The 27,320-nt window shown below is 44.0% G+C and overlaps 1 protein-coding gene across 1 annotated transcript in view; it reads right to left on the reverse strand.

The window, feature by feature from the left end:
- musk (muscle, skeletal, receptor tyrosine kinase) overlaps window positions 1-27,320 on the reverse strand; it is a 135,610-nt gene that overhangs the window by 60,426 nt on the left and 47,864 nt on the right. Inside the window, exons 8-12 of the mRNA XM_055632454.1 lie at window positions 19,667-19,673; window positions 12,134-12,397; window positions 6,050-6,216; window positions 4,874-4,897; window positions 521-609 (exon numbers count right to left, since the gene is read on the reverse strand). Coding sequence (XP_055488429.1) covers window positions 521-609; window positions 4,874-4,897; window positions 6,050-6,216; window positions 12,134-12,397; window positions 19,667-19,673 — 551 coding nt within the window. The remainder of the gene's footprint in view (window positions 1-520; window positions 610-4,873; window positions 4,898-6,049; window positions 6,217-12,133; window positions 12,398-19,666; window positions 19,674-27,320) is intronic.

Here is a 27,320-nt window from a genome sequence, read left to right on the forward strand (position 1 = left end):
ATTTATTTCCCCAATTGACTGTCAATGCCAATTAGACCTTCTCTTGTTGATTAGATTGGCTGAGTCCAGAAACCATAACTAAAGATCTATAGATGTTTCCATCACTGGCATCAGAACATGAGACAGGAGCAAGAGGTTTGATGGCTCTTATATACTTCCACGAGAGGGCGAAGATTAGTTGCCTGTTTATTTCCAACACAACTAAGGATGTAGAGTTTATCATTCTGTTTTTACAGTCTGCAGTAGTGCTACCAAGCAATAGCAATGTTTATAGAGTAAAGCTAAACCTGTTTAGATAATTCATGTCGTCAGACATGAAGTATTGTTGTCAATCTACGGGAAGTAGTGTGATATTGCAGTCAATGGCACAGGGGGTTTCAGCATAAATGTGTGCATTGAAAGTGTAGCTGAATTAAGTATTTAAGCAGAGGAAAGTAGTGAGCGGTGATGGAAACTCAAGTTGATGTTCCATGCTAATTGTGTGCATCGATTCCTTGGTGCAATATCTGCAGATACTAACCTGCTCACTCCACTTCTGGCAGGAAATGCCTGATGTTGTGGTATTCACCAAACCCTGGTAATACCTCCCATTGTCGCTGTAACACTTTCCTGCAGAAATGGGGACAAAAGTGAAAACATACAGAACTACGAAGTGTAAACATCATTTCTGAATTTTAATGTTGGGAAACTCTGCCTGGTACTTTCACCATGTTGAAATTGTTCCCGACTTCAGAGCTGTGACTGGGGAGTCGGAATCAGGCTTTAACTCTGCAACTAGGCCTTTACGTTTGGAACAATCGCATCGATTGTCATATCTTCACACTGCAGGGGATGGGGAAGGGATTGATGAATATCAATGCTACACCATTGGTTAAGCATAGCATTCATCATAACTTCTCCATCATTGTTTAATATATGAAAAGCAGGAATTCCATAGAGAGTTTGCACAGTAGAGTTCTTTGGTATACAATCTGAAGATGTTTACAGTCTAAAGAAGTTTAGTTTACAGTCTAAAGAAGGGTTCCGACCCAAAATGTTGCCTATCCAGGCTCTCCAGGGATGCTACTTGACTGCTGAGTTGCTCCAGTCAGTTTTGGGTATAAACCAGCATCTGCAGTTCCTTATTATCACATTCTTTAGTTTGCACCTGACTTCAAAAGCATCTTTGCTCCAACAGTTTTATTTTTCAGGCCTGAGGTCATTTTGGGGGATACTTCTTTCTGGTTGTTGTAGTGAATCTAAATTCACACAGAGCCAAAAATAATCACGTGTGTAATCTTTCCGCGGAGGGCAAGGTTGACGAACTCCCACTAGACATCAGTCCACTTGCTCAGAGCTTCACTTGGGTAACCTGATCTAAGTTACTCGAGAGCAGAAGATCAGAATCAAACAAACAGAGACAATAAAGACTAGGGAGCTGAAGACCGAAAGATTCATAAGTTTGTCAGCACATAAGTCATGGGAGCAAACTTGGGTCACTTGGCCAATCGAGTCTACTCCGCCATCTAATCTTGGCTGATCCACCTTATCCTTTCAACCCCATTTTCCTGCCTTCTCCCTGTAACCTTTGAATCATTACAAATTGAGAACTTGTCAATCTCTCCTATAGAAATACCCAAAGACTTGGCCTTCACGGCCCTCAGTAGCAATGAAATCTACAGATTCATCATCCACTGTCTATAGAAATTCATCCTCATCTTCTTCCTAAATGTATGTCCTTTTATTTTGAGGCTGTGCCCAATTGGTCCTGGACTGTCCCACTAGTGGAAACATCCTCTCCACATCCACTACATCCAGGCCTTTCATGATTTAGTTAGTTTCCTTACCTTAGAGATACAGCATGGAAACAGGCCCTTCAGCCCACCGAGTCTGCACCAGCCAACGATCAGCTGTACACTAGTACTATCCTGCAATCCAGGGACAATTTACAATTTACAGAAGCTAATTAACCTCTACGTCTACAAACCTAAACGTCTTTGGTGTGTGGGACAAAACTGGAACACCCGGAGAAAACCCCCGCAGTCAACTCCATATTGACAAGCATCCGTAGTCAGGATCGAACCCGGGTTTCTGGCGCTGTAAGGCAGCTACACCACCGCTGTGCCACTGTGCCACCAAATGAGGACCCTCCTCAACTTTCTAAAGTCCATTGAGTGCAGGCCCGGAGATGCCAAAAGTTCATCAATCATTTACCCCGTCATTCCTGGGATAATTCTTGTAAACCTCCTCTGGACCCTCTCCAATGCCAGCAAATCCATCCTCAGATATGGGGCCCAAAACTACTCACAATACTTTAAACGCGGCCTGATCAGAGCTTTATAAAGCTGCAGCATTACATCACTGCCTTTATATTCTACTCCTCTCAAAATGAATGCTCACATTGCATTTGCCTTCCTTACCACGATTCAATTTCCAAATTAACCTTTTGGGAATCCAGCACCAGTACTCCCAAGTCCTTTTGCACCGCTGATTCCTGAATCTTCTCCCCATTTAGAAAATGGTCTACCCCTTTATTCCTACTACTAAAGTGCACGACTACACACTTTAATAAATTGCATTCCATCTGTCACTTCTTTGCCCACTCTCCCAACCTGTTGAAGTCCTTCTGCAGATTCCTTATTTCCTCTGCACTGCCTGTCCCTCCACCTATCTTCATATCATCTGCAAACATGGCTTCAAAGCCATCAATTCTCTCATCCAAATCATTAATATACAATGTGAAAAGTAGTGGACTCAACACCAATCCCTGCAAAACACCACGAGTCACCGGCAGCTAATCAGAAAAAAAAACTTTATTCCCACACTTTGCCTTCTGCCTCTCAGCCATTCTTCTATCCATACTAGTATCTTCCCTCTAAAACATAGGTTCATCTTATTTGCCAGCCTCATGTGCAACACTTTATCAAAGGTCTGAAAATCCACTGACTCTCGCTTGTTATCCTGCTATTTAATTCCTCAAATAATCCCAACAGATTCGTCAGGCAAGAACAAACACCCCTTCACAAAACCATGCTGACTTCGGCCTATTTTATCATGTGCTTCTAAGTACATCCTCAATAATGGACTCTAAAATCTCACCAACCACTGAATTCAAGGTAATTCCTCCTTTTTTTTTGCCTCACTCCCTTCTTGACCAGTGGAATAACATTTGCATTTTTCCAGACCTCTGCACCAATCCTGATTCTAGTAATTCTTGAAAGATCAGTACTAATGCCTCACCCATCTCTAAAGCTACCTATTTCAGAACCCTGGGTGCAGTTCATCTGGTCCAGGTGACTTTTCCACCTTCAGACTTTTAAGCTACCCAAGCACCTTCACCTTAGTAATAGCAACTCCACCAACCTCTGCCCCCAGACTCTCTTGAATTTCTGGCATGTAACTGGTGCTGTTAGATCTGATGCAAAAAAAATATTCAATTCATCCACCTTATTTTTTCTAATTAATACTCTTGTTTCAATTCTGATCATGTTGTGGGTAAAACAACAACCAAATCATGAACCTCAAAGTTGCAAAAGCATAAATCATGGAAGGTATTAATATTTGAAAGTGCGAAACCTCATCCAGGAATATTCAGATCAATTCAGTGTCTACCAGAGGATATATCATGTTTCACAGTGTTCTTTGTGTTACTGTTGTTGAAGAATCTCCCTTCTATTTGGGAGTTAATTTAGAACAGAGTTAAACTAAGTAACACTGACAGGGAATATGTAATATTCAAAAATGAAGGTGTCCGTTCACTCAGCCCTGACATCTTCATTTTATTGTAGCTTTAATGCGGTAAGTTATCGTGGGGAGCGTCAATTAAAAATCTGATTCTGAACAAGTCAAAGTTGCAGGTTTTATAGAGCATTTAAAGGAAGGGAGCCTGAACCTGACCTCCAAAGCCGAGGGCCCCAGATAGATGAAGGCACGGCCACAGTGGCGGTGCATTTAAACCCCCGAATATCAGGATTGAGGGAGAGTTCAGTGAACAGAGTGCAGGGACCTCAGAGAGTTATGCCCCTGTCCCACTTAGGAAATCTGAACGGAAACCTCTGGAGACTTTGCGCCCCACCCAAGGTTTCCGTGCGGTTCCCGGAGGTTTTTGTCAGTCTCCCTACCTGCTTCCATTACCTGCAACCTCCGGCAACCACCTGCAAACTCCGGGAACCGCACGGAAACCTTGGGTGGGGCGCAAAGTCTCCAGAGGTTTCCGTTCAGGTTTCCTAAGTGGGACAGGGGCATTACAGTGCTGGTGAAGATTATAGAGATGGGGGTCATGAGAAAATCCAAAAAGAAGGATGAGAATTTAATGCATCAAGACTGGTAAATAATCAACAATACAAAGCAAATTAAGTAACTCATGTTGCCCAAAACCATCAGCTGGACAAGTTGTATAAAAGGAAAACAATAGTGAACCAGCTAAAAGAGACTAAAACCCATGGGCACATTACTCATACAATAATTAGTAATGTAATGATAATTACTGCACACGTTTAATTCTCAGTTTACCTAGGTGATATATTTGTATTCACAGAATAACCGTAACTCAAACAATATTGTGCTTTGATGTAGACGGAATGTTCACGCTACTTCATAGAGGACATTGAGCAGAAACTGGGACCAGCATTAAGGAAATGGATCTTGAGGTTTTCAAAGGTTTAGTTTGAGCTGGCAATACAACGTGTTTAATCTGATTTTAGTGGTCCCCCTAATCAAACTTATAAAGTCATCCCACAAATGAGTGGTTATGTACACATAAAGATTGCTTGGAAAGGAAAGCAAAAACAGATATAATTGTAAAATCTGTTTTAGTAATTCAATAGTCCTCCAAAGAACTTGGAACCATGGTTAACAAGCAAGTTGTAAAATTGAGGATAGTTTATTTACTTACTAGTAATAAGTCCTTTCTTCATTTCTGCAAGAATAAAGGGGAAATAATTAGGGAATATTGGAGCATAAGGATAGGAGATCATCAACCACGTGAATGTGTTTTGCCATTCAATAAGAATATGGCTGCTCTGTGACCAGACTCATGCACCTGTCTTTTCCTCGTATCCATGAGCAAAATTCTATCAGTTTTGGATCTCAGATTAAATTGACCCGGCACCAACTGCTATTTATGGAAGAATTCCAAACATCCAGCACTTTGTACATGTGTAACCATCTCGTAACTTTACGCCTGAAACTTGTCTTCAATAACTCTTACAGACCTCTACAAATGCACCAAATGCTGTCAGGTTGCATCACAACTTGGAATGGAAACAGCTCTGCCCAAGACCACAAGAAATTGCAGAGTTGTGGATGTAGTCCAGCCCATCGCAGAGACCAGAGTCCCCACCATCAACTCCATCTACACTTCACACTGCCTTGGAAAATCAGCCATGATCACAATGAATGGCGGTGCTGGCTCGAAGGGCCGAATGACCTCCTCCTGCACCTATTTTCTATGTTTCTATGTTTCTATGTTTCTAACTTAATCAAAGACGTGATCCACCCTGGTTATTCCTTCTTCAATCTGCTAACTTCGGGGAGAAGATACAGGAGTTTCAGAGCACACACCACCAGACTCAAAAATTGCTTCTTTCCCTCTTTTATCAGACTTCTGAATGGTCTTTCCATCCGCGAGGGTACTATTTGATTCATCTCTACCCCATTGCAGGCATTGGATGTTGTCTCTGAAACTGATGTATCTCATTACTAAGAACTACATTCTGCTTTACATATTGTCCACTTTGCTCTACCTCGTGTACTTGTGTTTAACAAGTGTATTTATTGATAGTATTCTTTGATTTGATTAGGTAGCATGTAAAACAACCTTTCCACCGTACCTTGGCACACGTGACAATAATAAGCCTAATCTTTCCGAGCCCTGTAGTCCCTAATTAGCAGTAATAGTTTATTTCTGTCCACCTTCCATTCAACCCCACAACCCCCACCCCACCTAATCCCCTTTAAAATCAGAATACTTTAGATCACCCCTGAGAATTATAAATTAACTGATTCTGACATTGCCTTTTTAGAGAATTGGTGATGTGAAACCAGTCCATCCCAATCAGTGGATAGTTACCAAGGAAGGAGACTCTGGTGCAGGCGTCTGGGTCATGGTGTATACTGGGAAGCCTTTGGCAGTCTGGTAGATTCAAACCCGCAGAATAAGCTCGTTTGCGTGAATTGTCCTCCATGGAGAGCCATTCTTTGTAACAATAAAGCTCCTTCACTGCCAGGCAGTGCTCACTAAAATGGAGGGAAAAAAAGAAGATTTTATTTGTGGGTCCCTCTTTTAAAAGAGTAATAAATAAAACAAATAACTATAATAATACAACAAATATTTTGGTTGACTAGCATGAATATTTTTTCACAATAGATAGATCTTTCACAAATCTATAGATAAAGGAAGAATTTGCATTCTTAAAGCACTTTTCCCCCCTCAATTTCAGGACACTCCAGTGCACCATGCAGCCCATCAGATATATTTTCTTATGCGGTCACTGTGATAATTGTGGACTCGCAGATACGAAGGGCAGTCAGGAGATTTGTTATCAGTGTCAGTCGAGTGATAAACATGAGCTGGACACAGGGTTTCTATCTCAGATCTGCTTCAGGTATCACCCTGAAGACCCTGAGTGGCACAGTGGTGCAGCTGCAGCCTCATGGCACTAGAGACCCAGGTTCAATCCTGACCTTAGGTGCTATCTGTGTGGAATTTACATGTTCTCCCTGTGATCATGGGTTTTCAGAGGAAACTGATGCACCAGTTTCCTCCCACACTCCAATGACATGCTGGTTTGTAGGTTAATTGTCCTCTGTAAAATTGCCCCGAAGTAGTGGATGCAGTATTCAGTATTTACTTTAATGTCATTTTAACAGAGTACTTACATACACAGATGAAACAAAAAAATTGTTTCTCAATCAGTTCAGTGCAGTTAATAAAAACAGAATAAATACATGTAGCTTTAAAAATTAAAATTACCATAGCTAAAATAGGCCTAAAAATTGAAATAAAAACAGACATTCCGACTGAACAGTGGCTTTGCTTTGACAGGTGTGTCTAGCTGTCGACGTATGGGCGAGCTTAGATGTGTTGGTGTATGGTATATGGGGAGGGGGCACAGTCCGTTAACCAGTCTTACTGCCTGTGGGAAGAAGCTGTGTAGCATCCTGCTGGTTTTGCAGCTGATGCTCCTGTACCTCTTCCCAGATGGCAGAATGGAGAAGATGTGGTGTGATGGATGATAGGGGTCATTGATAATGGAGATGGCTCTGCTGATGCTCCGCTTCTGATAGATCTCCAACAGAAAAGGGAGGGGGGCACCAATGATCCTACTATAAGTGCTTTAAGAATGCAACATTGGGATAGCATAGTACTAATGTGAATCAATGGCCAATGTGGAACCGGTGGGCTGAGGGGCCTATTTCCATGTTGTATCTATCAATCAACCAGGTGCAGGTTTATTGTCATCTCTGAAACACAGCACTGCTAATATTGGATTATTCCCTTGAGACTGCACTGCTGCACCAGCCAAGGTCTAAACACAGATCGCTGGAGTGGGAACTCACAATCATCTGTCCCTGGTAGTGAGAGTGTTGAGAACGTTATTTTTTGTATCCAGATGTCTTGATTAACAAAAAACTAAATGCCAAGCGGTCAAACCATTTACTATATTTCACGCCGTTGACCACTATCAAGAGAGGGCAAAGAAAATTCATGGGAGTTCATTAGAAAAGCTAGTAAACAGCCCATTTAGTCAAAGTAGAAATGTATTGATTAAGGGACAGAATACTTGGAAATTAAATGGCAATCATTCTGAAGAAAGGTCCTGACCTGAAACATCACCTAACCATATTTTCCAGGAATGCTGCCTGACCCGCTGAGTAACTCCAGCACATTGTCACTTTTATTTTGTCAACCAACAACTGCAGTAATTTGTGTCTGCCGTAAATTTATTCATGATTTTCATGCTTCGGTCTATGTAATGGAAAAAGATTTGGACAAACTATGGAGGACACAATGGGGTGAAGCATGTGACTGCCTCCTCCAATGCTGAGGCTTGGATTTAATTGAGGTTGATGGGACATGTCCGCATTCTCTCTGTCAGCTGGCTGTCAGAGCCAGGACGTTGGTCCATTTCAACCTTGTGTCGTCAAGTCTACATGCACAAAACTACAGCTGATGAGAACTAATAGCCAATGAACCCAATAATGTTCAGAACCAAATGGTTGTCCAGATACCTCAACCTTAATGGAAACATGGGAGGATGTGTTCTCTCCAAGTTTAGTTATCACAGAAGTGTAGATAGCAAATTTGGGATCTTCCATGAAGTTACAGAGAATAGAATTGTTTTTGATATGTGGCTGTTGTTATGTTATTGGTAAAAGAGGAAGCAATTGCACAAAGCATGTTACCACAATCACCAATGTGCTGACAATGCGATCGTTTGATTTTGGTTGTAAATTAGGGATAGATATATCGCAAAGGCACCCGGGTGAACTTCACAGATCATCTTTGAACCAATGCTTTGAGATTTTCTTTGAACAGCTGGCAGACAGATAAAGCCAAAGCCTCAGTTTAATGTTAAGAACATAGAACATAAAATATAAAACGTGGAATAGTCCAGCACAAGAACAGGCCCTTCAGCCCATAATGTCCGTGCCGAACATGATGCCCAGTTATACAAATCTCCTCTGCCTGCATGTGATTCATACCCATCCATTTACTGCATATCCATGTGCCTATTTAAAACCCTCAAAACTCACTATAGTATTTTCCTCCATCACCACCCTCGGCAGCGCACTCATCACCCTCTGTGTAAAATACATGCCTCGCACAAGTAACATTAGCAAATTTGCAGATGACACAAAGCTGGGTGGCAGTGTGAACTGTGAGGAGGATGTTATGAGAATGCAGGGTGACTTGGGCAGATGCATGGCAGATGCAGTTTAATGTGGATAAATGTGAGGTTATTCACTTTAGTAGCAAAAACAGGAAGGCAGATTATTATCTGAATGGTGTCAAGTTGAGAAAAGGGGAAGTACAACGAGATCTGGGGCATGCAGGTACAGCAGGCAGTGAAGAAAGCGAATAGCATGTTGGCCATAAAAAGAGGAGTTGAGTAGAGGAGAAAATATATCCTTCTGCAGTTGTACAGAGCCCTAGTGAGAACACACCTGGAGTATTGTGTGCAGTTTGTGTCTCCAAATTTAAGGAAGGACATTCTTGCTATTGAGAGAGTGCAGCTAAAGTTCACATGGTTAATTCCCGGGATGGCGGGACTGTCATATGCTGAGAGAATGGAGCGGATGGCTTGTATACACTGGAGTTTAGAAAAATGAGAGGGGGTCTTATTGAAACATATAAGATGATTAAAGGTTTGGACACACTAGAGGCAGGAAAATGTTCCCGATGTTGGGGGAGTCCAGAACCAGGGGCCACAGTTGAAGAATAAGGGGTAAGCCATTTAGAACGGCGCTGAGGAAACACTTTCTCACATAGTTGTGAGTCTGTGTGAGTCGGCGGTGGAGGCAGATTTTCTGGATACTTTAAAGTGATTAGGCTCTTAAATATAGCGGAGTCAGGGGATATGGGGTGAAGGCAGGAACGGGGTACTGATTGGGGATGATCAGCCATGATCACATTGAATGGCGGTGCTGGCTCGAAGGGCCGAATAATAATAATAATAATAATAATCTTTATTTATATAGCACTTTTCAACAAAACCAGTATTTGAACCAAAGTGCTTTACAGAGTTTGATTAAATTAATAGAACAGACCAAATGTCAACATATCCATACAAAACAAAAAAGAGAAAAAAGAAAAAAAAAAGACACAGAACAGTACACTATAGAAATCAACATGAAACGTCCCCCCACAGCAGAATTCACTGTGAGGGAAGGCACTAAAAATATCCAGTTCTCCCCCTCATAGTCCACCTGAGGTCGGGGTCTATATGTGGCCTCCTCAGCCAACTTGATGTTCTCAGGCCCTCTGCCGCGAAGCTGGATCATCAGCGTCGGGTGAACATTCTTCAGCGGCCAGGACTGAAGCGGCCGCTTCCTCCCTGAAGACTGCAATGTCCAAAGTTCTCAGGCCGCGCTGGTCGGACCTCTGACACTGGCGAACTCGGACACCAGGCCCCGCGGTGTTGAAATCCTGGGCCAAATCGCCTACTCCTGCACCTATTGTCTATTGTCTATTTCCTTTAAACATTCTACCTCTCACCTTCAAGTTATTCCCTTTAGTCTATGACATTTCCACCCTGGGAAAAGGGTTCTGACTGTCTACCCTATCTATGCCTCTCATTTTTTATACTTCTGTCAGGTCTCCCGTCAGCCTCCGGCATTCCAGAGAAAAAAAATCTAAGTTAGTCCAATCTCTCCTTACAGCTAATACCTTTGAATCCAAGCAGAATTCTGTTAAACTGCTTCATTTAAATGACATGACCATGATCCTTCAGTGAAGTACCATCACTGGAGTTTTGTGCCCACAGTTCTGGGCAGGAGTCTGAATGACAACCTTCTGGCTCAGGGGCAAAGACATTACCTTCTTAGCACCAGTTTACATATGAGGTGCAGTCTTGGTCTAATGCAGATACTTCAATGTTGCCTTGAATCTGCATCCTGTGGTCAACTGGCCTGACAATTTTTGCCTCGGTGCAGAAAAGTGGCAAAGCAATCTGCTCTCCAGCTCTGATGTACTCTGACGTGTGCAAGGAATTCACAAACTGCCCTCTTCCGCAAGAGAAAGACATTCAAACCCCTGTGGAACTTTAACAGTTCCAACAGAAGAACCTAGTACCTAGAATTCAAGAAGTGAAAGATAGAGCAATAAAGGAGAGCTGTTGGAGGAACTCATCAGGTCCAGGCAGCATTTGTGGTGGGAAATGGACAGTCAACGTTACAGGTCACGCTCTCTGATGCTTTGACCTCACTACACTTCTTAACTGTGTCCTTAACTGGATGTGAGACAGTTTGAGAATGCAATAAGGATTCTCCCCCAGACTCGCTACCACAACCAATGCCCTTTGCATCTGCAGTCTCTTGTGCGTTCAAATAAATGATTGAGTTTATGTTAATCCTTATATCATTCTCAAACGGTCTCACATCGAGTTAAGGACTAGAAAGTGCAGTGAGGCTCATACATAGGGAATATAACAATGAGTTTCCATCCAGTGACATCCTGCATGGAGAAATTAGAATGATGACTTGTTGCCGTACAGTTCATGGGAGTCACATTGGGGGAGCTCCATGTTCTTCCATCAGTAGCAAACCTTAACCCCAGTGTCCATCCACAGTATGTGTTCACATTCCAAAATGGTATATGTAGACTTCATCTGACTCGGGGAGAGTTAAAAAGATCAAATATATACTGGAAGGTATCCAAGCTGGTGTTTTATCTCACTGGCTGTTGATGTCAAGCCTCACTGTGTGTCACAGTCTTATCTCATAACCAGCGGCTTGGATTCAAGACCTGATCTAGATATGTGACTGCAAAATTTAACCGAGGGAATGCTAGACTGTCAGAGATCTCATCTCTTATAAGAGAGTTTGAAAACATGCTCCCACTTGCTTTCTCATATGGAAGCATGACATTGTTTTGAAGGGACGGGATGACCATTCCCTATAGCTGGACCAATATAAACCTGTCCAGCAAAATCACTGAAAGAGTTATTAAAATGTAGACAAAAAGCTGGAGAAACTCAGCGGGTGAGGCAGCATCTATGGAGCGATGGAATGCGTGACGATTCGGGTCGAGACCCTTCTTCAGACTGAATGAGGGATCACAAGTCTGTCTTTGCTATGTCACAAACACACATTAAGAAAGCCACTTCATTGTGTATATGTTTTGGTCCTGACACCATGAAACGCACTGTGTAAATGTAACCTTGCATTCATTTTGTCAGAGATTTCAAATTTTCATATTTATTTAAGGAACCCATCAACCCATTTATCTTAAGTGGATCAAATCCTACCATGCCGTGAGAAATGCCCAAGGTAGATCATTGGCTAATATTGATAACAGTAACATAGTATTAGGGAATCCAAGGAGACCCTTCAGCCCATCATGCCCGTGTTTTCCAACCAGTTCCTCTTTCCTGCTTTCTCTCCAGCACCCTGAAAGCTCCCAGGATCTTGAACAGCTCTGCAACAAGCTTACCGGCACACGGGCTTGGGAGTTGGACCCAACCCTGATGGATTACAGTCCTGGTAAATGGAGTGGCAGAGTAATGACTCTGCAGCTGGTTTGCACAGCAAGCTCACGCCATCCAACTCCGTCCACGTGCTCCTGGCCATCATCTCTTGGGTCCCCTCTGCATCGGCGTAAGAGGAGTTGAAGAAAACCAGCTTGCCCTTCCCCAAGAGTCCTTGGCATATTTCTCCACGATATGTACTGCAATAGCCCATATCACCTTTGTACAATCTGAAATGAGAAACAGACTTCCGTTGAAATAATGAGGACAAAGCTAAGAAAGGTGGGCATTTGTCACCATTAGCCTTTGAAACCACCACAATCCTTGGGATTTCAGTGCATGTGCAGTTTTAATTGCAGAGCTGCCGTTAGTGACTTACTCAGCGTTTAGATGTTTAAAGATAGAATACACAGAAACAGTTCTAGATGTTTAAAGATGGTGCATGGAAACGGCCCACTGAGTCCATACCAACTATTGATCATCCTAGTTCTATGTCATCTCACTTTCACATCCTACAGCTAGGGGCGACTTACAGAATCCAATTAACCAACCAACCAACCAGCATGTCCTTGCACCTGATAGAAATGTACACAATTATAAAGGCATAGATAGGCTAGGCAGCCTGAAATATATTCCAGGTGTGGAAATATCAAAAGACTACAGGGCATAGCATTAAGGTCAGAGGGGGAAAGTTTAAAGGAGATGTTTGGGACAAGTTTTTTTTACAGAGGTTGGTCGGTGCATGGAATGCACTGCCAAGGTTGGTAGTGGACGTCCGTGCCTGGGTGCGGTTAGAAAGGGAACACGCCCTGTCTACGGGCACCCTGAGGGAGTTCCTGGACCGCTGGGCTCCGCAGGGTGTAGAATGTATCCTCAATAAGGATTGTATCATAATTGTATAATAGTTTATTATGGATATATGTTTGTATTGTATTATGGTGGTGGGCCCTGGCTTGTTTTATTGTAGTGTAAATATTATTTTTGAATAATTGAATACATTTTTTTGATTAAAAAAAAAAGGGCGGTAGTGGAGGCAGATATGACAGTGATAGTTAAGAGGCATTCATTCAGATAAGCATATGGATATGTAGGGCATGGAGGAATATGGATCACTTTTAGGTAGAGGAGATTAACTTGGCATCACGCTCGGCACAGACAATGTAGGCCCAAAGACCTGTTCCTGTTCCATGTTCTGTAAAGTTACCACCTCTGTGCACCATGTGTGAGAGCTTTTCAGTGTCCGCTAATGCTCAGCCACCTGCATGATATCACTTCTGGAACTGTTGGCTGACAGCAGCAGGTGTTGGGAAAGGGTAAGTTCATGCCACATATAACAGTAGATGTTTGCAAGGAGCTTTGCTCAAGATCAGAAACAAGCAGCATGCTGTTCTGCTAAACACAGTTACTCTCTCTCTCTCTCTCTCTCTCTCTCTCTCTCTCTCTCTCTCTCTCTCTCTCTCTCTCTCTCTCCCTCCCTCTCTCCCCCCTCTTCTCTCTCTCTCTCTCTCTCTCTCTCTATTCTCTCTCTCTCCCGCTCACACACTCTCTCCATCTCTCTCTCTCTTTTTCTCTCTCTCTCCCTCTCTCTCTATTTCTTTCTCTCTCCCGCTCACACACTCTCTCCATCTCTCGTCTCTCTCTTTCTCTCTCACTCATTCTCTGTTTCTGAATTTTTCAAGCACCCAGAGTATTATTGCACACCTACTTTTCTTATATTGTACTTTATTACAACATAGGAATCTATTCAGCTGGTCAAGTCTATGCTGGCTCACAGGGCAATCCCATCAACCACATTCCCTCACTTATATCCCTGTAACCTATTCTCTTCCACATGAAAAACACAAAGTGCTGGAGGAACTCAGCAGGTCAAGTAGCATCTGTGGAGATAACGAGCAAGCAAAGTTTCGGGTTGGGATCCTCCTTCAGATTCAGTGCACAAATTTAATTGCAGGTTGCAAAACGGAATTGAATACATTACAAAAGCCATGTCCATTTCCTTCCACAGATGCTGCCTGACCTGCTGAGTTCCTCCAGTATTTTGTGTATTGCTCAAGACTCCAGCAACTGCAGTTCCTTACGTCGTTCTTCAACATGCACACAAACTCGCCCCCTGATTCCCCCTTCTCCACCCACACGGAGAGTAGATTACAATGGCCAGTTACCCCACAGCACGATTCTGAGACGTGGGGGGCCCAGAATACACAGTGAATGAGAGAGCTGTGTGTCAAGATGGAATAAGGATCACCGGCATAGCGCGCTAGTCCTACTAACTGCTGCAACACACCACCTCTCCTTTCACACAGATACACACGCTTATCCTGATTAAAGCTTTTATGTAGAGTTCTTCAAAATGTCTTTATATAATTTGGGGGAAATTATGTGCTGAAATGTTCAGATGTTAAATGAAAGCATTCCAAAACTTCTTGGAAATGCAGAGGATCTGTATAATCAAACTCACAACATAGAAAGGAGGCCATCTGAGACCTTAGGCAGCTGTTACAACGTTTTTCAGGCTGACACTGAGGTTAAGGAATAGGACTAAGCAGTATATATGAGAAAGTGAGAGAACCTATGGATTTTAATATTTAGAGTTGCATTTATCTTAAAGCTAGTAGTGTTGTTATATGCAATTTCATCTTAAAGATTTATAATGTCGAGACATTGAGGGTTACGTCACAGTCAAAAGACGTACATTTCAAAGTGAAGAAAGACTGGTGATTGAAAAGGTTTTTACTTAATGAATTGCCATTTCTCAAAATAGCTGTGAAAATGTGGTGGAAGCAGATTTAATTGAATCTTTCAAAACGTAATTGAATGCACAATGACAAAAAGCACCAACATAGATAAAGCACCTTTAATTTGCGTAAATGATCCAATGTGATTGATAGGACTGTAAAATTCCATAGGTGGTAGAGAGATATTGGGATGAGTAACCAAACAAAAGTAAATGAGCCTCATAAAGGATGAGAGAGTTTGAGAAGGAACAGGGCAAGAATGTGCTTCTCCTGTTCCTGTGCATGTTTTAATTTTGATTTAAAAAATACATTATTGATGCTCCTGAACACATCATCAGTGATGTAACCTGGGGTCATTGGGTGTTTCGGGTCTTTCAACATCAGACACCCTCACCCAGGTGTCCCAGCCGTGGTTGATCAGACCACGACTTGTGTTCAGGTGACATTCACTCCTCCCCATGGACCTCCTCTCCTGATCCAGAGCCATCTCAAGGCCTTCTCCGCTGCCTCTGTGGTGTTCTTAATGGCTCTTCTCCTCTCCATTCCGTTGATGCCCAGTGTGCACAAGGCTTTGTAGAGCGATTGCCCTGCAAAACCTCTGCAGCCAACCTCGATGGGCATACACCTTGCCTTCCAGCCCTGCTTACGGCAGTCTATGACCAGCTCTTCGTACTTGGTCTTCTTCCTCTCGTGGGCCTCTGAGACCAGGAGGATATCTGGCCTCAGGGTGGTCGTGGCAATGTGCTGTGGGAACTTCAGCTGTTTCACCAGGTCTACGGAAAGCTGCCAGTCCTGCGCAGTCGCCAGGATTCCTGACGGATTCCTGGCTGCTGTGGTTCTTGGCAGCTGCACTCCAGCCTTCACGAAGGTGATCATCTGGGTGGTGGGCCGCGCTTGTCTGCAGCTGTTGATTCCCATGCTGATGGCTTCTGCAATGGGTTTAAGAACCTGGTCGTGACGCCAGGTGTACCGGCCCTGCCCAAGAGCCTTCGGGCAACAGTTCAGGATGTGTTCCAACGTCCCCTTGCCTGAGCATTGCGGGCAATCTTGAGGTTCCGCTTTGCCCCAGATGAAGAACGATCATGTTCATCGCCAAGGCAAAAAGGATCACAGAGATGGTACAGCTTGTGATGATCCCAACCTCCAGTCTGTGCCACTCTGATGTTACTGACCCTGCTGAGACTCTCATGCTGAACTGGTTGTAATAGTCCAGGATGAGATCTGCCTCTTGTCCCGGCACATGATGCTTGGCCATGACTGTCTGGATCAGCTTGTGCGGGATGGAGCCGTAGGCGTTGGCCAGGTCAAGCCAGAGCACTATCAGGTTTCCCTTGTTCTCCCTGGCTTCTCTGATGAGCTGGGTCACCACTCCTGTGTGCTCTAGACACCCCGGCATTCCAGGTAAGCTTCCCTTTTGGGATCTTATAGAAACTTACAAAATTCTTAAGGGGTTGGACAGGCTAGATGCAGGAAGATTGTTCCCGATGTTAGGGAAGTCCAGGACAAGGGGTCACAGCTTAAGGATAAAGGGGAAATCCTTTAAAACCAAGATGAGAAGAACGTTTTTCACACAGAGAGTGGTGAATCTCTGGAACTCTCTGCCACAGAGGGTAGTTGAGGCCAGTTCATTGGCTATATTTAAGAGGGAGTTAGATGTGGCCCTTGTGGCTAAGGGGATCAGGGGGTATGGAGAGAAGGCAGGTACGGGAGACTGAGTTGGATGATCAGCCATGATCATATTGAATGGCAGATGGTGCAGGCTCGAGGGGCGGAATAGCCTCTACTCCTGCACCTAATTTCTATGTTTCTATGTTTTTGCACTGAGCTGTCGATGTAGCCATTGCTGGAAAGGAAGTTGGTCAGACGCCTCACCACTATGCTGAAGAAGATCTTGCCTTCAACGCTTAGCAAGGAGATGATCCTGAACTGATCGATCTTCTTGGAATCTTCTTCCTTTGGGATCCAGACTCCTTCAGCGAATCGCCACTGCTGCGTCACTTTACCTCTCCTCCAGATGACTTTCAGGATCTTCCACAGCCGTTTCAGTAACAAGGGGCAGTTCTTGTAGACTCTGTGGGGGACTATGTTCGGGCCAGGGGCTGAGCCAGCTCTTGCTCTCTTCACAATGTCCTGGATCTCTTTCAGGAGTGGCTCTCTACTATCAAATTCCTTGATGGGAGGAGTTGATTTTATCCATATGTTGCACTGGCCCAGCTCCTGCTGCCTGACGTAGTCACTGTAGGTCGTCTGGATGTGCCGGTCGATCTCCTCCTTAGAGCAAGCCAAACTCCCACTGCGCTTCTGCCCTAGCAGTTGTTTGGTGAGGCCGAAGAGGTTGGCTCTGAAGGATGCTCCCTTCCTGGCTCTTTCCTTCCGGCGTCTTCGGTGCCACTCAGCTCTATGGAGTGTCAGCAGCTTCTTCCTCAGGATAGTTCGCAGCTCAGCCAAGGGGGGACGTTGCTCTTCGCTGGCCTCTTTATACTGCTTCTTGAGGGACTTCAGCTCCTGCCAGATCTTGTGGATCTTTGCTGCTCTTTGGTTCATGGTGAAAGGTATTCTGGCCGGCGTCGTCTCCACTGCTCCAAACTTTCCACAGCTAGGCTGACGATGATTGTCGTCATCGTCCGCAGCCTTCGATCCACACCTCCCTTCGCAGTTGCTTCTAGCGCCTTGTCGACATCCTCATCGAACTGATGCCAGACTGCCACCTTGCAGGCCTGTGGCCATTTGACTCGAACCTTCTCCGGAAATCCGTTCTGAGGGACTAGTTGCGTCACGGAGGCTTCGGGCTCTATGGGATGCTGCCGGGCCCGGCTCCTCCTGCGTCTCACCAGGTAAAATACTTGTGCGTTGCGACACTCCCTGTCCCTCCAAACACTTCATCCAAGTATGTCATTTGTTGCAAACTGAGGCAAACTCACTTTGACTCTTCATGTGATTTTATTGATCCATCCTTTCGGACGCAGGCAGATGGCGTGTAAGAACAGTGCAGAAGTGGCTCACACCAGCATTTCCACAAATCTCCCAAAAAAGCCCTTGCAAAACAGCAACCACCATTCTTTCCCCTTCTTTATAAATGTTTGCTGATTTACTTTTTATGTCTTGAAGTTTCTGTTTGCATTTGACACTAGTTTATTAGATTGGAACTATAAATACGATACAAGAGACTTACTCTTTGGAGTGGAATTGGTATTCTGATGAAGTAATTTTCCCTGTTTTTTCCCTGTTAATGTTGCCTGTTGAAGTAATGTTTCCCTGTTGGATCCTGCACAAATTGTATTCCATTTAAACCTGCTATGTTACAGGTCAGGCAATAATACGGAGAAGGACCTTCAAACCCAATAATCATAGAGCATCTTTAAATGTTGCCATCAAACCAGGAAAAGGAGATATTGGAACAGGCGATTGATTCTTGGTTAAATACGTGGGTTTTAGGAATAGTCTATGGGAAGGAGAGAGGGAGGCAGAGAATGAAGGAGATTTGCGGCATCAGGAAATGAATGCAAGGGCACAATGGCAATGCAATTATATTCAGCAACATCCATGTGGCCAAAACTGGAGGAGTATAGCAATTGTGGGGGTTTGAAGAGCTGTAGATCTCATGGATTTGGAGGGGGTGGGACTCTGGGTGAGTGGGTTGGTGGTCTCCGGCACCTCATGGCATTTAAACATAAATCTGCTTCTGTGCATTTCGTCACAGAGCTACACAGCATGGAAACAGAATCTTTGGCCCAACCTGTCAATGCAACCAGACTGACATACTGGGCTGGTTCCATTTGCCTGCATTTGGCCCAAAGGCCTCTAAACAATTCCCATCTGTATATCTATCAAAATGTCTTTTGAAAGTCGTGATTGTATCCACTTCTACAGCTTCCACTGGCAGCTTGTGCCAGATACAGACCACCCTCTGAGTTACAAAACTTTCACAAGCATTTATCTGGCATCCGGAGATGTACTCAACCGTCAAAGCATAGTAGGCTTCTGACCAAGCGTTGGTTAATGGGATTAGAGCAGTATAGATGCTTGATGGTGACCATGGACATAGTGGGCCAACGGGCCTATTTTTGTGCTGCACGATTCTATAACGCGTCCTTTAAAGAACCCGTCGTCCTCAGGAAATGGGAGATTTCTTTCCGTTGCGCTTTCACCAAAGTCGGGTGTTACACTTGGACAGCGTGCAGCCTTGACAAGCAGACACTAACATACACCCTAGATGTGGAGACTGTAAGCTTAGAGCTAAGTGGGGGAAGGCAAGGAGTGCAGGCCAGCTGGAAACAGCTGAAGCTGTTGTCCTTTTGTGGTCTCAGCATTTCCTGACCGGGCCGTAACCTCGAGCGCTAAACTACAAGAACAAAATAAAGCATCCAGCTGCTGGCTCAACGCCTAACTCCCCGACTTAATTCCACTTAAACGCTATTTATTTCACTTTGGACAAGCCTGGAAAATAAATGAGGACGATAAAAACAAAAGAGAAGGGATCTGATAACTGATCGGCACGACAGTGCGAGCCACGGACAGATAACCTTCACCGTCACAGCCATTCTCTCCAGCAGGCAATCCAGCCTTCGCTGTTAGCTGTGTGTGAGTTAAAACCCCTCAGTTTGTCTCAGACTTAAATTGCTACCCACCAGTTCCTTTGGCAAATACCACATTCAACAGACGGGTTACTGTCAGTGTTAACACAACGCATTCACACTTAGGCAATGTGGCAGAGTTGCTCAGGAAATTAAAAGTGACTCTTGCAGGACAACTCAAAACTCTTACCTCCATTCTACTGGGAAGTAGCAGGTTGCATTGGAGACCCGGCATAGTGAATCCAAGAAAGAAAGAAAGAAGTAAGAAGTTAGGCTTTTATCCATTAATGACAACAAATTAAAGTGTGTGTGTGAAAACTTGTAATGCCTGCACTATTCAGATTGTGTGTGTTTGTGTATTAGATTGCACAGTGAGCTGTTTGGATCTGTATGTAGGCCTGTGGGTGCTGTGTTGCAGAGCACCTTGTTTGTATATGTGTGTGTGTGTTGCACTCAAATCCGTTCAGATCTCTGATCGTGTGAGAGTGTGTGCGTGCATGTGTATATACAAGTATGCGTGTGTGTGCATGTAACTAAGGGGCCCCTAGCACTGGCTGGACAGGTGTACAGGCAACCAAACACTGTGACTAAACATCAGATTTCCGAGGTTGCGCAGAGGGGAATGGAGGTCAGATCTGCTATATCCTAACACATCCTTAAATGTACAGGGGTGGGAAGTACTTGCAGGCAGTGAATAACTGGATCTTGCAGCAAAGCACGACTTGATGACATTATCCTAGCTTGTGTCTGGAAGATGTGATCTAATCAGTAAACTTTGAAAATCCATTCAAGACTGGAGTTCTGTTGAAAGTTTGTACCACGAGGAGTTCAATAAAAAAGATACTGAACTAACTGATGGCACGAGACTGATGTTTGAAAACATATTCTTCAGTAGTGATCTGAAACTAGTCAAAAGATCCTCAAGACTCTGATGATGATTGACTATTTATTTGCCTGCTTCCTTAATTATTGAGTGCGGTTATGACATAGAACATAGAACAGTACAGCCAAAAGGAGCAGGCATTTCAGCCCACAATGTCTGCACTTAACATGATGCCAAACTAAACTAATCACATCTGCTTGCACATGATCTATATCCCTCATTTCTATCTTGGAAACGATCACCAGGGGCGCCGGGGAGATGGCAGCCCTGCCGGCAGTCTGATCGTTTTTCATCTTTTTGTTATTTTTAGTGTGTGTAAAAAGTTTGTTTTAATGTACTTCGGTTTGTTTTATGTGGTTGGGTGGGGAGAGGGGATCGGGGGAATTTTTTTTTCAAGTTCCAACCTTCTCGGAGATGTGATCAATTTTCGGATCACATTCTCCGGGCTCTGCGGCCTAACATCGCTGGAGTTGGAAGCCGCCTCGGACTGTCCCACTCTCCTCGGACTCTCCTCGGACCGAGCCCCACCGCAGGGCACGGACTTAACATCGGAGCGGATCCCTTGCCTGGGATCGCTCCCACCGCGGCCTGCGGTCTTACCATCAATGGCTCGCGGTGTCAGGAGAGGCTAGTCAGGGGCTCCAACGCCGCACAAGGTTCGACCAGCCCCGACGCGAGGTTCGATTACCCGGCGCAGGGGGAGCTGACACCCCCCCCGATGCGGGAGTGGATCGCCTCAACGCGGAGGGCCCGAACGCCGCCGGCTACGGGAGTAAAGATCAACGGAGGGCCCCCGACCGAGGATGAACAAAAGGAAGGACTTGAACTTTATTTCGCCTTCCATCACGGTGAGGAATGTGTAGGAGTCACTATGGTGGATGTTCATGTTAAAATGTGTTTTTGAGTCTGTTGCTTTTAATTGTATGACTGACCTGGCCAGTAAAATTCCTCGTATGTTGCAAAACATACTTGGCGAATAAAATCTGATTTTGATTCTGAGAAGGACTCTGACTATCTTCCCTATCTTCACCTGTTATCATTTTATATACTTCTCTCAGGTCGTCTCTCAGCCTGCGATGCTCCAGAGAAAACAATTCTAGTTTGTCCATCCTCTCCTTACAGCTAATACACTCCAATCCAGATAACATTCTGGTTATCCTCTTCTACCAATGGATTCATTCCAATGCCTTCACATCCTTCCTAAAGTGTGGTGACCAGGACTGCATACAATACTCAAAGTGGGGCCCAAATAAAGTTTCATATAGCTGCACCATCTCTTCCATGTTCCAACATATCTGTCTGGAGAATTGTCTTGGCCCGAAAGATCACCTATTCCTTTTCTCCAGAGATGCTGTCTGACCTGCTGAGTTAATCCAGCTTTTTGTGTCTATATTCGGTTTAAACCAGCATCTGCAGTTCCTCCCTACACATATCTTCCAAACGTTTATATACAAAGTCACGCCCACTTAAAGGCATGAGAGGGGGAAAGTTTAATGGAGATGTTCGGGGCACGTTTTCTTTACACAGAGTACGGTGGTGGCCTGGAACACACTGTCAGGGGTGGTGGTGAAGACAGATATGATACTGTTATTTGAGAGGCTTTTAGATAAGCGCGTGGAAGTGCAGGGAATAAGGATAAACAGTAGATCATGTACAGGCAGATGAGATCAGTTCATCTTGGCATGTTGGCCTGCACCTGTGCTGTCCTGTGCTATGTTCTATGTTCCTTTTTGACTTTCTAAAATACAACACTTCACACTTGTCCAGAGGAAAAGCCGATTTAACAGCAGACCACGGTTCAGAAACATCTAACAAAAATACATTAAATGATTTTCTGAATTAAATTTTTGCAGGTTCAGTATCTTCCCGCATGCCCTTTTTCATAACAACTTTCTGCTGCTCCCAACCCTGTGCCATTTCCAATCACCACAACTCTCAGTCATGGCCTCGACACTGGATTACAAGAATACCAATCCAATCAGCCACGGTTTGGTGGGTAGCTTGTTTATCAGCTATAGTCATAGAGTCATAGAGTGATACAGTGTGGAAACAGGCCCTTCGGCCTAACATGTCCCAGTTACACTCATCCCACCTGCCTGCGTTTGGTCCATATCCCTCCAAACGTCCTATCCATGTACCTGTCTTTCTTAAATGTTGGGATAGTCCCTGCCTCAACTACCTCCTCTGGCTCTGCAGTTCGTTCCATATAACCCACCAGCCTTTGTGTGAGAAAGTTACCTCTCATATTCCTATTAAATCTTTTCCCCTTCACCTTGAACCTATGTCCTCTGGTCCTCGATTCCCCTACTCTGGGCAATAGATTCTGTGCATCCAAAAGTCTGTTGGTTCAAATCCCAAGCCAGGATTTGAGTGGATAAATCTGAGTAAGGAATGCTGTACTGTGCTTAGGTGACTAAATGGATGTCCTTTTGACTGTGAAACCCTCTGTGTTACTTCACAAAATAGCAGGAACATTATCTCATATATCCTGGGCAACATTTACCCCAGAAAAAACATAATCTAAATAGATTAAACAGTCTAATTGCATTTCTCTTTATGGGAGCTTGTTATGCACAAATTGGCATTGTGTCCCACATTTGGCAGCGCTTGCACTTTAAACATTTATTCCAATGATTGCAAAGCTCTTCAACATTTCCTGCAGCTGTGAAACGTGCTCTACCAATGCAAACTAGATTCTTGTTTGAATGGTCAATAACTTCAGGAGGCAAGGCGTACACTGACTAAGGATTCACTCTCTGAAGAACTAGGCTTCAGTTTTCTTTGAAAATCTAGGCGAGGATTTGGTTCAGCTGCCGGTTTATGAACATTTCTTCACACAGCCCGTTCACATTTCTTCACACAGCTTATTTCTGACACGCTGCGCTCTCAGCAGTAAGATCCCACTCACTGAGAATGCTCGGAAACCCGGTTGAAGATGGCAACTTGCAAAAGAGCAACTTTGGTTCAGTTAACCACAAAGGTTCTGTTCTCCAGGTTTTGATTTAAAGAATAAATCCTGATCTGATTTAAAAAACGGATCTTTAATCAGCACTGTGCTTTGGTTAAAAGATTCCATCTTTTAAACTCTCTCTGCATTCAAAGGCCACTTCATGCATCTGCTGCCCAGCTGGGATTTCTAGACAGTGGCAAATCTAATCGTCAACGTTATTCTATTCCATTAAATAGTTTAAGGCAAGGCCTTATCTTCTCCCCACATTGCTGTGTGCTTGTTGAAATTTAACAAATCAATTGCAACATAGATCTTACAACAGGAAGGTTAAAGGAAACTAACCAGATTTTCTGCGTTAAAACATGTATTAAAGCAGTGGTTCTTAACCTTTTTGGTGCTACGTACACGCATACGCGAACAAACTACTGTATATAGTATGTACCATTGTTAGGTGCCTAAAAATGTGCTCAACAAATGGATATGTTATTTATGACCCCTTCTTGTCCCCCGGTAAAACCCCAAATTACCCCCATGGGGGGTCCTGACTCCCAGGTTAAGAACCACCGTATTAAAGGATTTAAAAAAAACAAGTGCTGGAGGAGCTCAACAGACCAGGCAGCATCTGTGGACAGGCAACACTTTGGGCAGTGTAGAGGGCAAAGAGAGGTGAGATGAAGGGGTGGGGCAAATACTGCCGTGATTCAGGTGAGGAAGGGTGATTGGAGATGGGTGTAGGGAGTAATAAGATCGAGAGGTGAAATGGATACAAAGGGGTGGAATCTGATAAGGACGGAAAAGGAGGAGTGACATGTAAAACCAGGGGTGGGGATAGTAAGTGGAAAGTTACAGGGGGTGGAGGGGGAGGGGAGGTGCAGGGGGAAAGGAAAATGGGGGAGTGAAGAGCTGAGTGGATAGAGGACGGGAAAGGAACTGGGTGACGGGGGAGTGGGAGGAAGATGTGCATGTGAGGGGTGTGGGAGATGGTAGCTGAGAAATATTGAAGATAAATATTGGTCATTACAACAGGCATAATTTCTTGTTCCTCAATGGTTCAGGGAATTTCCCCGTGTCCTGAAATGTTATTTATTCCTGAATCAACAGCACTAAAGCATATTAACTGGAAAGAGTCTCTTTGCTTTGTTACAGAAGTTTGTTATATATGAATTGGCTACTGCAAGTGCACAATACAATGACTACATTTCAATAAGTGTTTTGGTGGCTGTGTGGTGACCAGGACGATGGGAAAAGTAATTTTTGTTGCACTTGGTGAGTTGATCCAATTGGGATTGAAATGGTAGTGGACGCAGGTTTAATGGTACCTTGAGAAAGGGAATAGGATAAAATATTTGGAGAAGGTCTCCATATACTAAGTCTAAGTATTTGGCAGTTCCTTGAGAGGAGCAGCATAGGCACAGTGGACTGAAGAACCTTCTTCAATAGTTCGTTCTATTTCTCTGGATAGCCACTGTATCAAGAGTAAGAGAGATACCTTTTCTCAGTGTTGATTTCAGAAAGGGCACAAACATTTTCAAGGAGTTCACATGCATATTAATTTTGCCGGTGCCTGGAACTGATGATGAATCTTTCAATGTACATGTTACCTTGTTCCAGAATTTCTTTGGCAATGACATCTCTTAATCGCTCAACCCACCCCTTACTGCTTTAACTAATTCCTTTGGCTCTTCTCCAACTATCACAAGATATCAAGTGGTGACATTCAGCACAGTTTGCTGTTATCCATCGAACTCTGCTCTTAAATCAAAAGCATCGCAGAAGGCTTGGCCGAGCTCAGCGATCTGTTGTGATGCACCGAGAATGCTGTGTGGAGCAAGACTTGCAAACAATGAGGGCAAGCAAAACACATTTCACAGATGAGAAGTCATCAGGGGAAAGAGAAGGTTGAAGGGTGAGTCAGCAGTTGTCTTTAAAGTTATGAAGCATTTCGATGAGGCAGAAACAGCGATGCCATTTTGAGGGGAGAAGGCAGGAGAATGGGGTTGAGAGGGAAAGATAGATCAGTCTTGATTGAATGGCAGAGTAGACTCCACAAGTTCTCGTTCACAAGTTATAGGAGTAGAATTAGACCATTCGTCCCATTGAGTCTGCTCTGCCATTCAATCATGGCTGATCTCTGCCTCCTAATCCCATTTTTCTGTTTTCTCCTCATAACCCTTGACACCCATTCTAATCAAGAATTTGTCTCTATCTGCCTTAAAAATATCCACTGATGGCTTCCACAGCTGTCTGTGTCAATGAGTTCCACATATTAACCATCCTCTGACTAAAGAAGTTCCTCCTCACCTCCTTTCTAAAAGCGAGCCCCTTTAATTCTGAGACATGTTGGGCTGAATGGCCTAATTCTGTTCCTATGACTTATTGGGTCGAATGGCCTAATTCTGATAAGGTCACTTTTGACGTTATGACTCGAAGGGCTGAATGGCCAACTGCTCCAACATCTTATGAACTTATGTTTCTGCACTCAGGAGTATTACCTATAAAATGGTCATTAACATATACGGCATGGAACTCAGGCAAACCTCCTTCACCCTTCACCCTCAGATTGTGATGAGAATGTGGAAATGGCTCCCACAAGATAGAAGAGTTTTATTTAAAGGGAAACTGGATAAATGTGAGGGAATTTGGTATATTGCTGGGGTGAGAAGAATATGTGGGACAATACTGTGCAGCGTAGAAAATGCAGAGTGCATCAAATAGGCTGCTTCCGTGTACAATAAGGCAAAGAACAATAATTGAACAATAAAATGTGAGTGCCAGGGCTTATTTGGCTGCATAATGCTCATGTTATGACTTAGAATAGAATTAAGGCAATACTCTGAGTTGCTAATGCATTCTGAACCAGCTAGCTGATAAGGCAAAATCTTCAGGGTGACCATATCAAAGTCATGACGAGATCATAATAGAGTTGATGAATTAAAGCAGAAATCACCTTGTGTTCTCTGTCCTTTGATACCTCAGCTATTGACAGCTGTTTGAGCTATACGTTCTACAACAAGTGTTAGCAGTGAGGCCACTACCAGTTCAGCTGCTAGAGGGGCTGAACCAGAGATCAAACACATGTGAAAGGAAAAATAAATGGCTATCGTTTTGACTGGCGTCAGGTGGCTCCTCAAACTGAATGCCAGACGTTCCAGCATTTTCATTTGGATTTATGCTGCCTGGTCTATGTTGCTTGTTTTCTAAAGCAATGGGGTGGCTGGCTGGCTTCCATTCAAGCATGCCAGCCTGTTATGTAAATGAGAATGGCGACACGATGGCGCAGCGGTAGAGTTGCTGCCTTACAGCGCTTGCAGCACCGGAGACCCGGACTTGATCTTGACTACAGGTGCTGTCTGTACGAGTTTGTATGTTCTCCCCGTGACCTGCGTGGGTTTTGTCCGAGATCTTTGGTTTTCTCCCACACTCCAAAGATGTATAGGTTTGTAGGTTAATTGGTTTGGTATAAGTGTAAAATTGTCCCTAGGATAGTGTTAGTGTGCGGAGATCGTTGGTCGGCGTGGATTCGGTGGGTCGAAAGGCCTGTTTGCACGCTGTATCTCTAAACTAAACTAAACTAAGAGCTCATTGCTGAACATCACCCATAACAATTTGTTGAGGGTGACGCAGAGGCGCAGTGGTAGAGTTGCTGCCTGAGACCTGCGTTTGATCCTGACTACGGGTACTGTCTGTACAGAGTTTGAATGTTCTCCCCGTGACCTGCACGGGTTTTTTCCGGGTGCTCTGGTTTCCTCCCATACTCCAAACACGTACATGTTTGTAGGTTAATTGACTTCATTAAAATTGTAAATTATCCCTCATGAGTAGGAAAATGGTAGTGTACAGGGTGATTGTTGATCAGCATGGACTCAGTGGGATGAAGGGCCTGTATCCGAGCTGCATTTCTAAATTGAAAAGACTAAATTATCTCAACTATAAGCCACTTTGCAGCACGGTTGATCTAAAGTGACTCCAATTTTGCCTCGGAAAACCCCCTGGATTGCACAAAGGTCACAA

Source organism: Leucoraja erinacea, chromosome 3 (genome assembly GCF_028641065.1).
Source record: "Leucoraja erinacea ecotype New England chromosome 3, Leri_hhj_1, whole genome shotgun sequence".
NCBI classification, from domain to species: domain Eukaryota; kingdom Metazoa; phylum Chordata; class Chondrichthyes; order Rajiformes; family Rajidae; genus Leucoraja; species Leucoraja erinaceus.